Source organism: Salmo trutta, chromosome 4, assembly GCF_901001165.1.
Source record: "Salmo trutta chromosome 4, fSalTru1.1, whole genome shotgun sequence".
Taxonomy (NCBI): domain Eukaryota; kingdom Metazoa; phylum Chordata; class Actinopteri; order Salmoniformes; family Salmonidae; genus Salmo; species Salmo trutta.
This window is the reverse complement of record NC_042960.1, coordinates 22379915-22393257: the sequence shown is the minus strand read 5'-3', so window position 1 is coordinate 22393257 and position 13343 is coordinate 22379915. Positions and strand designations below refer to the sequence as shown.

The 13343-nt window shown below is 40.7% G+C and overlaps 2 protein-coding genes across 2 annotated transcripts in view; one reads left to right on the top strand and one right to left on the bottom strand.

The window, feature by feature from the left end:
• The window catches only part of LOC115192067 (EF-hand calcium-binding domain-containing protein 6), a 74331-nt gene extending 66818 nt beyond the window's left edge, over window positions 1-7513 (bottom strand). Inside the window, exons 1-5 of the mRNA XM_029750178.1 lie at window positions 6958-7513; window positions 5298-5482; window positions 4042-4142; window positions 3796-3873; window positions 2233-2421 (exon numbers count right to left, since the gene is read on the bottom strand). Of these exons, the coding sequence (XP_029606038.1) occupies window positions 2233-2421; window positions 3796-3873; window positions 4042-4142; window positions 5298-5482; window positions 6958-7291 (887 nt within the window). The 5' untranslated portion in view covers window positions 7292-7513. The remainder of the gene's footprint in view (window positions 1-2232; window positions 2422-3795; window positions 3874-4041; window positions 4143-5297; window positions 5483-6957) is intronic.
• Window positions 7514-9948: 2435 nt separating this feature from the next.
• slc25a4 (solute carrier family 25 member 4) lies at window positions 9949-12601 on the top strand. Its single transcript, XM_029750177.1, has 4 exons — window positions 9949-10177; window positions 10980-11466; window positions 11594-11734; window positions 11978-12601. Exons 1-4 carry the CDS (start codon window positions 10067-10069, stop codon window positions 12133-12135), a joined length of 897 nt encoding a protein of 298 aa, XP_029606037.1. The 5' UTR covers window positions 9949-10066; the 3' UTR covers window positions 12136-12601.
• Window positions 12602-13343: the final 742 nt, after the last annotated feature.

Below are 13343 nucleotides of genomic sequence, written 5' to 3'. Positions count from 1 at the left end.
AAAACATCAGCCAAGAAGCATAGGAACTGAGAAGTGGTCTGTGGTCCCCACCTGCAGAACCACTCCTTTATTGGGGGTGTCTTGCTAATTGCCTATAATTTCCACCTGTTGTCTATTCCATTTGCACAACAGCATGTGAAATGTATTGTGAATCAGTGTTGCTTCCTAAGTGGACAGTTTGATTTCACAGGAGTGTGATTGACTTGGAGTTACATTGTGTTGTTTAAGTGTTCCCTTTATTTTTTTGAGCAGTGTATATATATATATATATCAGTGCATTTGGAAAGTATTCAGAACCCTTGACTTTTTCCACATTTTGTTACATTACAACCTTATTCTAAAATTGATTAAATTGTTTTTTCCCCTCATCAATCTACACAGAATACCCCGTAATGACAAAGTAACAAGATTTTTTAAATGTTTGCAAATGTTTAAAAAAAAATGTTTTACATAATTATTCAGACTGTTTACTCAGTACTTTGTTGAAATATCTTTGGCAGCGATTACAGCCTCAAGTCTTTTTGGGTACAACGCTACAGGCTTGGCACACCTGTATTTGGGGAATTTCTCTCATTCTTCTCTGCAGATCATCTCAAGATCTGTCAGGTTGGATGGGGAGCATCGCACCAGTTTGAGGTCCTGAGCGCTGTGAGCGCTGTGGAGCAGGATTCATCTTACCCTCAATCCTGACTAGCCTTCCCGTCCCTGCGCTGAAAAACCGCCCACAGCATGATGCTGCCACCACCATGCTTCACCGTAGAGATGGTATTGGCCAGGTGATGAGCGGTGCCTGTTTTCCTCTAGACGTAACGCTTGGCATTCAGGCCAAAGAGTTCAGTCTTGTTTTCATCAGACCAGAGAATCTTGTTTCTCATGGTCTGAGAGTCCTTTAGGTGCCTTCTGGCAAACTCCAAGCGGCCGTCATGTGCCTTTTACTGAGGAGTGGCTTCCGTCTGGCCACTATACCATAAAGGCCTGATTGGTGGAGTGATGCAGAGATGGTTGTCCTTCTGGAAGGTTGTCCCTCCTCCACATAGGAAATCTGGAGCTCTGTCAGAGTGACCATCGGGTTCTTGGTCACCTCCCTGACCACGGCCATTCTCCCCAATTGCTCAGTTCAGCCGGACGGCCAGCTCTAGGAAGTGTCTTGGTGGTTCCAAGCTTCTTCCATTTAAGAATGATGGTGGCCACTGTGTTCTTGGGGACCTTCAATGCTGCAGACATTTTTTGGTACCTTTCCCCAGATCTGTGCCTCGACACAATCCTGTCTCGGAGCTCTACGGACAATTCCTTCGACCTCATGGCTTGGTTTCTGCTCTGACATGCCCTGTCAACTGTGGGACCTTATATAGACAGGTGTGTGCCTTTCTAAATCCGTGTGGCTCAGTTGGTAGAGCATGGTGTTTGCAACGCCAGGGTTGTGGGTTCGATTCCCATGGGGGACCAGTACGGAGAAAAAATGTATGAAATGTATGCATTCGCTACTGTAAGTCGCTCTGGATAAGAGCGTCTGCTAAATGACTAAAATGTAAATGTAATGTCCAATCAATTGAATTTACCTCAGATGGACTCCAATCAAGTTGTGGAAACATCTCAAGGATGTTTAATGGAAACAGGATGCACCCGAGCTCAATTTTGAGTCTTGTGGCAAAGGGTCTGAATACTTATGTAAATAAGGTATTTCAGTTTTTTTTATTTCTAAAAACCTGTTTTCGCTATGTTATTATGGGGCATTGTGTTTAGATTGGTGAGGAAAAAAACTTAATTTCATACATTTTAGAATATAAAATGTAATTATACATTTTCCTTTATTATGTTCTCCTAACCCTCCATAATGGAGTAAACTAATGGACAACAACAGTTAGGCTTCTACTTCCATCTTTTACATACTATATACATTTTACCTTTCTATTCTCATAGCTTCTACAGATTGTAAATTAAAGCTAAAATGTTTTGCTGAAAGTATTATTATATTGTTGATCGATTGACTATGACTTTTCAAATCCCCCAGCATTGCTATTTGCAGAGTTAGCGTCAGGTAAATGTTGCAATTCTTCAGCCATTCCTGAACCTGCAACCAAAAACAAGCTACACATGGGCAGAACCAAAACAAATATTCTAATGATTCTGTCTCTTCGCAGCAAAATCTTCAGAGCTGGGATGGTTGTATCCCCCATATATATAACATTATATTGGTTGCAAAATTTTTGGGTGTCCTCAATCCAGACTTACCTGTTCTGGGCCTGTCCCCGCAATAGGGATAGGGTCTGGGAGGCTGTGACTTTAGCTGGAGCAAGGGGAGGGGCTGTGCTGGGGTACTGGGTGGGGTTAAACCAAGTGGCTGGTCCACCTGCTCCAGACTCTCTTATGGCCTCCCACAGCTCCTCAAAGCTAATGGCTGCCTTCTTCGACAAATGCAGTCTGGAGGATTCAAAAAGGTTATGTTTTACTGTATGGTTCAGTCCAGTGATGGAGTTAACTGCAGGGATGAATTGAGATTATTTTAGATTTGATCAAATTTAAGAATTATTCATGGTTTTCTATGAAGAGTTTTGAGCTTTTGAATTTAGTTGAAATTGAATTGACCCCAACCCAGGTTCATTGGTTTTGTTTTTAGATGACTCTATTACACATGGCAAGTTCATTGTAGGCTAGTTCAGTGTTTCAGTGAATCAAACCAAACATCATCACACATGGTCAGATTTTAGAAAAGGAGTGTGCTAGACAAAACAAATATATATATACAGTACCAGTCAAAAGTTTGGACACACCTACTCATTCAAGTTTTTTTTTAATTTTTACTATTTTCTACATAGAATAATAGTAAAGACATTAAAACTATGAAATAACACATATTGAATAATGTAGTAACCAAAAAAAGTGTTAAACAAATCAAAATATATTTTATATTTCAAATTCTTCAAAGTAGCCACCCTTTGCCTTGATGACAGCATTGCACACTCTTGGCATTCTGTCAACCAGCTTCATGAGATATATTATGTCAAGAACAGTTCAAATAAGCAAAGAGAAACGACAGTCCATCATTACTTTGAGACATGAAGGTCAGTCAATCGGGAACATTTCAAGAACTTTGAAAGTTTCTTCAAGTGCAGTCGCAAAAACCATAAACCACAGGAAAGGAAGACCTAGTTACTTCTGCTGTAGAGGATAAGTTCATTAGATTTACCAGCTTCAGAAATTGCAGCCCAAATAAATGCAATTTAAAATAAATGCCCTATTTGGTAAAAGACCAAGTCCATATTATGGCAAGAACAGCTAATTGTATATATGTTTTGATTTGTTTAACACTTCTTTGGTTACTACATGTTTCCATATGTGTTATTTCATAGTTATGATGTCTTCACTATTATTCTACAATGTAGAAAATAGTAAAAATAAAGAAAAACACTTGAATGAGTAGGTGTGTCCAAACTTTTGACTGGAACTACCAGATAGGTACAGTGAAATGTGTTGTTTCAAACAGTCAGCCATCGTAGGAGTTTATTCTTTCTTTCTGTAAGGGAGCAAATTAGAGTTAAGTGCCTTTCCCAAGGGCACATCGACAGATTTTCCATCGTGTCAGCTCAGGTATTCGAACCAGCAACCTTTCAGTTACTGCCCCAACGCTCTACCTGCTAGGCTACCTGCCGCCCTGTAGAGTTAAGACTTCTATTATGTTTTTTCTTTATACTGTCAACCTCGCTAACTCTTTTACCCAGCGCTTTGTAACAAATGCATTTGAATGCACTATACTATTAAAATGTGATATTTATTACGTTTGGTTGATGTACTAACCGGAGCAGCAACTGGCTGTACTGCTGCAGTGTGATGAATCTGCCCAGAAACTTGGTGAGGATCATCAGCAACACATCTCTGTGAGCATAGACAAAAGAGAGGGGAGGGATCAAGAAACCATATAGGATAAAGGACATCCTGTGTCTGTAGGTGTTAATGTATAGGGAGAAGATTTTGTGTAGGTAATATACTTTTTAAAAAGTGTGTGTGTGTGTGTACGCGTGCGTGCGTTAGTCAAAGCCTAACCTATTGGCCAGTGCTTTTCCCTCCGGATGGTTGTTCTTGAACATTCGTTGAAGGTTCAAGTGTCCTAATGACTGAGTGTTCTGCCTTAGCTCGTGCTCAAGCTGGAGGTAGAACACAAAGATATCAATGCAGTGACTATAGCTCACTCAGTCTATTCAGTGCATTCATTTGTTCATTCATTTGGTCAGTTGTTCATTCATTTGTTAGTTCATTCAATACACCAATCAACCATCAGAACATGAAACATTTCGTAAAAATTCATTTTCGACAGCTTTGACCATGTCAAAACAATAATGACTGAACATCTCACATCTAACAAAACAGAGGAAGCTAAGCGACGTCCACTAGGAACTATGCTGATGTCAAAGGCAGGCTAGCCCTTCCTGCTGGTAGGTTAGGACTGACGTTCATCGTCTCTATTATCAAGGGACTTCTTCTGATCTAAGGAAGAGCAAGGGAGGGGGTTTGGGTATTAAGATAACTGTTGTGGATCCCTTTTGACAGGCAGTATCCCCGACTGTCTGTGCATTTTTATGTTTGCCTTGGTGTGTGTGTCTCTATGTGTGCACACAGTAGGTGTACTCTGAACACTGCATTGTGCATGAGTGTACAGCATACTATGTATGACTGAACTGTATGTGTGTGTGTGCGCACTTGCATGCCTGCGTGGGCGCATTTGTGCTTTGGTTCCAGACAGGGCTAAACCTGGTCAGCTATGCCCATCTGACATCTGCAGATCTCAGCCATAACACACTCACACTCAAAATGCTAATCTCTACCTCTCCCGCCTCTCCTCCCTGGGTATGCTGTGTTAACCATTCTTGACCAATGGGGATGAGGTTCTCTGGGTACCTATGGGTTTTCCCTCAGCATGGTCCAAGGACCCCACTGAACCCCCTTTCGTTACTCCGGACCCCAACTCCACATCATATCTGTGTCTGTTATTTAAACTAAGAACGAGACTGACTTTGATGTAGAAGGAGAGCAACACTGTCTGACTTCCTGCACAATCTTGCTGTTGTCGAGCTCATAGCTAAGAAGCTGTCTGTGGTCTTGGAATATATAATATGGATCAAATGGTCAGACTTAGACCTAAATCAAGCATTCCATTGAGTGTTGAACAGGAATAAGCACCCTTGAAAAATGGAGAGTAGTTGAATAGGAGATGTCAGATGGAGTGAAATGTAATGAAAAGAGGGAAAAAGAGACCAAAAGATGGATGAAAGGAAAGAGGCGGAAAGAGGGAGGGACAGTACCTGGTCCACTTGGATCCTGAGCTGGGCCTCGGGGCAGGAGGCTGCGGTAGTAGTTCTGGTAAGGATACTGGTTCTGCTGGTATTGGTTTGGCTGACGGTACTGGTTTGACTGGTGATGCTGGTTTTGCTGGCACTGGTTAGGCTGGTGACTCGGCTCCCCCTGCTCTCTGGTGCCACCCGCTGACCTATCCAAAGCACAACCACATTCACAGCATACTAGGATCATGACCACTCCTGATAAGTGCAAACTCTGTGTAATTGCATTGCAGTTCACCAATCCTAATTTAAACACATTAATTGTAATTATTTCTGGGTATCGGCATTCTCCAGTTTAGTGCACACAGTCACAAAGTCATTGTGGATTGCATTTAGGCTAGTCGATCTGATGGGATAGGTGTAAAAAATCTACCATTTTGAAGTCAGTTCAGGAAGTAATTTGAATTTATGAATATATTCTACTATTCCTTTCAGTTTATTGAGAAGTTATTGAAAATAGTTGCCCTTTTTTCCTGTTATTGAATTGGAACTTTATCCCAACCCTGCAATCCAGCAGTTCATGGATTTTGTAATAACACTAGACATTGAGTTTTACATTACATTTGCCATATTCGAAGAGACTAGACCTAGTAGTCTATCATATCTAGTGGTGTAAGAAGTACTTAAGTAAAAATACTTTGAAGCACTACTTAAGTTGTTTTTTGGGGTATCTGTACTTTACTTTGCTATTTAGAGTTTTGCCAACTTTTACTTTTACTTCACTACATTCCTAAAGAAAAGTATGTACTTTTTACTCCATACATTTTCCCTGACACCCAAAAGTACTCGTTACATTTTGACAGGAAAATGGTTCCATTCCCAAACTTATCAAGAGAACATCTCTGGTCATCCCTACTGCCTCTGATCTGGCGGACTCACTAAACACAAATACTTTGTTTGTAGATTATGTCTAAGTGTTGGGTGTGTCCCTGGCTATCAGTAAATATATATATATATATATATATATATAAATATATATATATATATATATAATTGTGCAATCTGGTTTGCTTAATATAAGGAATTTGAAATGGTTAAAAATTTTACTTGTACTTTTGATGCTTAAGTACATTTCAGCAAATCCATTTACTTTTGATACTTAAGTATATTTAAAACCAAATACTTTTAGACTTTTACTCAAGTTGTATTTTACTGGGTGACTTTAACTTTTACTTTAGTTATTTTGTATTAAGGTATCTTTACTTTTACTCAAGTATGAAAACTGAGTACTTTTTCCACCACTGATCATATTCACTTAAAAAAAAAAAAATCCTCCCAAGATAATCAACAATTACCAACTCCAATATCAGAAGCACCTGGCCGAACGTCGCACATTGTTTTGTAGAAGGGCGCCACCACATGGAGATTTGGATCAGAGAAACTGGTCCAGTGCTGTTCACGGTACTGAAAGGAATTCGCGCACGTGTGGTGTGTGTGTGTGTGTGTGTGTGTGTGTGTGTGTGTGTGTGTGTGTGTGTGTGTGTGTGTGTGTGTGTGTGTGTGTGTGTGTGTGTGTGTGTGTGTGTGTGAAAGAGAGAGAGAGAGACTATTCAACTTTGTTGCGCAGTATTTCTCCATCCTATTATTCATTTAGCTAGAGATCACATTGCAATAGGCTACTCACCAAAGATGGGCAGCCGTGGTTTAACCGGATCAAGGGCTACTGAGACTTCGACTCCTTCGGGGATTGGCTGCGAGGCCAGGCTGAAACGGCTCTGCTTCGGCGGAGCCTTGTCATAAGGATAATCTGTGGTCCTTCTTGTGTTTTGACCTCGGAAAACAAAGTCGAGGCCCCCATCCCGCAACAGCGGCGGTACAATTTCGTCACTCGCAGCGTAATCTCTGGAGTAGCCTCTGAGAGAGAGGGTTTCTGGGTCTCTGAGTCTTGATAACGGGTGCTGAATGGCTGGTAGTCGAAGAGAAGCAACCGAGGACAGTCTAGACATTGTATCTGTCATACTCCAGGATAAAAACGGTCGCAAATGTCACATGGTGATGATAGCATAAAATAGTCCTATTTAATTATATTCGTTGTTATTTCGTCAGCCTATTCGTTATTAATGCTTCCTCGATAGCTTATGCTACTCTATTCTGAAGTTCTTTCACTGCGTACGATTGCAAAGGTTAACTTTTTGTGCCTCGTCTCCAACTCGAGTTGGTTTTGCAGAATAGGCTATAGGTGCGCGGTTGCTACAGACAACAGAAAGCACTCCAGCCCTCTCCACCAAAGTTTATTTATTGCGGTGGTAAACGGTGGGGTGGAGTTGTCAACTCAAAGAACAATGGTGTTGTTCTTGGTTTTATGTGGTATTTTTATGTGTGCAACTTGACAAATTGATAGTCTCACAGCTGAAATACCCCACTGCGCAAAAACTGGTTGAATCAACGTCGTTTATAAGTCATTTCTACAAAAAAATGCAATGTGATGAAGTTGAATCAACGTGGAAAACTGGTTGGATTTCCAAAAAGTCGTCAATGTAAGGGTATTTCTTTTTTTTACACATTTTCCGAACTGTGGGAAATGTAACCTACATGCAACCTTAATTATACTTGTTTTAAAGTAGGCCTATAGCATTCGCCCCATTTAAAGTTATTTGAGTGGGTTTCAATAGCCTATTATATTTATCCCTGCCTGTCAAAATGCAATGCACTGCTCGCAGTTGCTATGCAGCCTGCTACAACTGCTAAAATCAGTGTGCAGCAAAACCAGGGAAATGTGAGAGCATTACTCGTTGCATAACTGTAGTCATATAGTGATAATAAATCCCACCATCCATTTGCGTAATTTGCGCAATTAGCCTATTGCAATGTGCGGGCACGTGCGCGTAGGATTTGGTCCCATTCCAACAGGGCACAAGCCAAGCTCCTATGCACGTCGAGGACGCATTTGTAGGCTAATTATCTGTAGACATTGACGCCCCCTGCGCGCACACATGACCTATTCGTGCAGGATCTCTTGATCTCCACGCTGCAGCCATAGGTCTCATGGAAAGGCTGACACGAGGAGCATGTATAGGCTATTAACGTTGTGCCTGGAATTTGAAAAAAGTTGGGCTTCTATAACCACACATATAAGCACACATACTCATTAGCTTATTAGTTATCAATGGGATCCGGCTGGCATTCACCTACATTAGTATTTGTCACAGGTGAAAGGGCAAAGCAATGGTCTTGGTTCAGATATTTTATAATTAACCCGGTAATCAGGGTTGTAAGTATAAGAAAACCCTATAGTAAAATAGTAGGCTATATTCTTCCCACACAGTACAGACTATAGACAGCAAGTAGGCTATATATAGGTGTATACTATAGGTGTATACGTTAACATCTCTTTGATTCAAAACATTAGTATTTTAGGTACATTATTGACCCATTATTGTTGTGCAAACAGAATGATTGTGTTTTGCCATCCAGAAATACCAATTAAATAGAGTTTGATTGAATTCGACTGTTACTGTCTCAGCAACCAAGTGGAGAGTGAATGGTGTGGGCGCACGCGGGTCTTTGGCAGCAACTCCAGGTCCTTTTGTACATTTAATTACAGGGCTTATGTTTTGTTTTCATAGGTTACTATTGTGTTGGTTAAGTCACAAGCTACATAATGTTCTGCAAGAGACTATATCCGTATCCAAGAAACGATCAAACATGCTTTCCTGTGTGTGAGAAATGCAAGGATATGAGTCTGTTTTCAAAGCTGGAACAACAGGTTAGAAATGGTCAAAACGACGAACCTACTGTAACATGTTTTGCTGAAGGTTTTGGCCTAATGCATACAAAACGGAGGAATTATTTCGTTCCAGGGGTGAAAGCTTGTCCTAAATAGCCAACGTTGTTAGCAGGAACAGGCCTGAAGATATGAAAAATACAATTCCATTGACAATTAATAATAATTACAAAGAAGGCCATAATCAGCACATATAACCTACTTCTGCGCTGTAGGTCACATTGACATTCTGTTAAATGGAGACGCGCGCGCTTCCGGCTTTTCAAAACGCATCATAGGCTACAGGTCAGGCTATGAAGCAAATCCTCACCACATCAATAACATCACAATGTTAAAAAGTTGGCAAGCTAAGTTAAAGTCTTCAAAGTCGCATGCATACCAGCAACAATGTCACCCTCTCGCACTCGCTGTTAATGTGTGAATTTTGATGGCCTAATTGCCAGGCCTAACCTCTTAAATCACATTTATCAGAACAATAAGACCTATATTGAATTATGAAGATACATTAAAAAGCTAAGCTTAAAATTACATTTGAAAAACTTAGCCTACCCATGCGTTAATTGCACAATGGAATCATGGTGCCCACCCTAAACTGCGATAAAACGTTGACCTAAAGAATAAATAGAACATAAATAATTATAAATAGCTGCGATGTTGTGATGTTATTAAATAGCAGAATAAGAAATATTATCTAACACCACTGTGTAATTGGAAAATGACTTGAATTTGCCCTTTAAAAGTCCCGAAGTGTTCTATTACACTTTATTTAATAGACATGGCTAAGATTCGAACCTTAACCTAGGATATTTATTTAGCCTCGCCAATCTGTTCGACCGTCTGCATATCCATCACCCCCAAATTCTCGCGATATATATCCCAGATATATTAGGCAGGATGGGGGCTCTTCGTCCACTTGGAGGGGCGTTGGGTTTCTGTGAGGGTATCTTGGTGAGGGCTGTCTGGAACATTTAGGGTCTGACCTCTACTCCACGAGGAGGAACTTGAAAACATGTCGGACGCGGTGGTTAGCTTCATTAAGGACTTTTTGGCTGGTGGCATTGCTGCTGCCATTTCCAAGACAGCTGTTGCTCCAATTGAGAGAGTAAAGTTGTTGCTCCAGGTAAGACTGAGTGAGAATAATTGTTTTCCAGTCTCTGTCATAAAGTTAATATATTATTGGCTATCCATTGAGTAAGATTGTAATACAATTAGATTAATTTGTCAAATGGTTTTCATGGAGAAAGACATGCGAAAAGCGCTTTGGAGACGTTTCTTACGCACATGACTTGTCGCTGTCCAAGGTGGTATTGAGCTTTCTAATTGGATTCGATAGGACTCAAGATTTGGCCTTTCGTTCAGAACAGAAACCGAATCATATGAATTTCAGGTCAGAAAAGAAAAATGACTATTTGGAATAACATAAAGTTAATTTATTTGATGCGTTCTTATATTTTAATGTTGATTTCAAGTACACGTAATGCTATGTTTCGATTAATAGGATGATAATTAATTAGGCCAAAATGTCGATAATCGTTTGGATATAAGAGCGGCGATATTTGGTTTAGGCCTAGGCTACAGCTAAATTTATCCAGACGCATGCAACCCAATACACACAGACTGTGCTCAAGTGACAAGCAATGGCCAGTATACAACAGCGCTGAGAATAGCTCATTATAATAGAAATTGCACACATGCATTCCTACAAACCCGTGATTATCATTGAATTAAAGTGAATTAGGAATTTGTCCCAACAACAAACTCAATATTGTTAGGCTCTTGCTATAAGATAAACTTCAGTTGCGTAATACAAAGTAGGCCTAAAGTACAATGATACAACCCGATTGACATGCCTTCTTTTTTTTTGCTTACTGAATTGAGGCTAAATTGAAAAATTAATTGTCTTCTGTTGTTCTGCTCTCCAGGTCCAACATGCCAGCCAACAAATCACAAAGGAAATGCAGTACAAAGGGATCATGGACTGCGTCAGGAGGATTCCCAAAGAGCAAGGCTTTATCTCCTTCTGGAGAGGCAACCTGGCCAATGTGATTCGTTACTTCCCTACCCAAGCCCTCAACTTCGCTTTCAAGGACAAGTACAAGAAGATCTTCCTTGGAGGAGTGGACCAGAAGACGCAGTTCTGGCGTTGGTTCGCCGGTAACCTGGCATCCGGTGGTGCGGCCGGTGCCACTTCTCTTTGCTTCGTTTACCCACTTGACTTCGCCAGAACCAGGCTCGCGGCCGACATCGGAAAAAGCGGAGCTGAGAGAGAGTTCAGCGGTCTTGGCAGCTGTCTCAGCAAAATCTACAAAGCCGACGGTATCAAGGGCCTGTACCAGGGATTCAACGTGTCTGTCCAGGGCATCATCATCTACAGAGCTGCTTACTTTGGAGTCTATGACACAGCCAAGGGTGAGGAGCATGAGCTAAAGCCAAAAATCTAAGTAGCTGTTTGCAATTGGGACGTTGTTTAAAGTATTGTATTTTACAAAAGAATATGCACAGAATCCCAATTATGTTGCTCTACGTCATCGTCTAGGTATGCTGCCCGACCCCAAGAACACGCACATCTTCGTCAGCTGGATGATTGCGCAGAGCGTCACCGCAGCCGCCGGTATTATTTCATACCCCTTTGACACCGTCAGACGTCGTATGATGATGCAGTCAGGACGCAAATCAGGTGAGCTAGTTGTATGCCTACTCGTTGAATCATATCAATGAATGACCGTCATTGTAATTAAGAATATGTTCTTAACTGACTTGCCTAGTTAAAATAAAGGTACAAAAAAATTAAATAAACTGATCCATTGAAATATTTCTCTGCTTTAATGCACGGGCACATTACGCATGGCAATTGTCATTGATTTGCCTACAGTAGGCCTATATTTCACATTTTAATGATCAAATGTGTCGATTTCAATAGCGGACATCATGTACACTGGCACAATCGACTGCTGGAAGAAGATCGCCAAGAACGAGGGAGGCAAAGCCTTCTTCAAGGGGGCCTGGTCCAACGTGATCCGAGGCATGGGTGGCGCCTTTGTCTTGGTGCTCTACGACGAGATCAAGAAGTACACATAAACATTCACAACTCCCTAGGAAACCCTTCACCACATGTCTTAATTGGATCATATAATGATAACAGCTTGGGTGAATTATCGGGGTAGATGTGTATTCTATTGAGCCAGCCCAGGAGTTGGTTGCTAGTTATCTTTCTCGCCAGTGTATTTGGTCATGTGAGTAACGCACCGACTCTGAAACCTGTATATATCGTAACCAAGATGTCCAGAAAAACGCACATCCAGGCCTGCCAGTTGACTGCCAAACTGGTCCAGAAAAGGGATTTTTCCATTTAATTACATGCCTACTGCAAACAAAGATTCATCCACTCTCCTCAGTTCTTTCTTTCTCTCATAGTAAGCCAAATGAAGGTACTCTTCACAGCAGCTGCTGTCTTCCAAGGGCCTTATGTTCATGTGTTGTGTCATATCTCATGTCCCACAATAAACATTATTTTAATAAGAATAAAGATGAAAATACCTACTAAGCCCTCTGCTTCGGTGCATTCCTTTGTCATTCATTTTCATATTTGTTTTATTGACATATTGTAATGTATACAATATATAACATAATATACAGTATAACATAACAATACATCAAAACATTTAGGCAAGGGATACTAGTTCCAGACTCTGACTTGGTCTATTATAGGGTTAGAAATATCATCCATCCCATTTTCTTGGGCTGGCTATAGAGATCCTTTTATTGGGAGCCAGCCTAGATGGGAATCATATAGCCCAGTGTCTCATCAGCTGCCATGCTTCATAGTCTTTGTTATGTACATAACAGATACAATACAAATGTAATATTACTCCCATTTTCTCAAACATCAGGTTTTACTAGGCTATACATACACATGACTATAAATGACATAAAAAAGACAAAAAAGGCCAACAAACTTGATGTTTGCAATACCACTACCAACATACAAATGTATTACTTTTCCTGTGCCAACCCTCATAAACCAATTTATTTGATTAAGCTTATAGTACTAATTATTTTCCTTGTTCTTTTCTCTGTTGACTTATAGTGCTGGGTCAGTCATCCCTGGCAGCTAACATATCACTCACTTGTTGGACTTCTGACAATGACACAGCCAATCACTGGCCAATTTCCCCTGCCGCTGTTGTAGCCATCGTGTGTGTGACATTATGTCATTGTGGGTGATAATTATTCATGTCCACAACATGCCAGATTTGCTGCCCGTTAAGTGTGTCTGCATTGGCAGT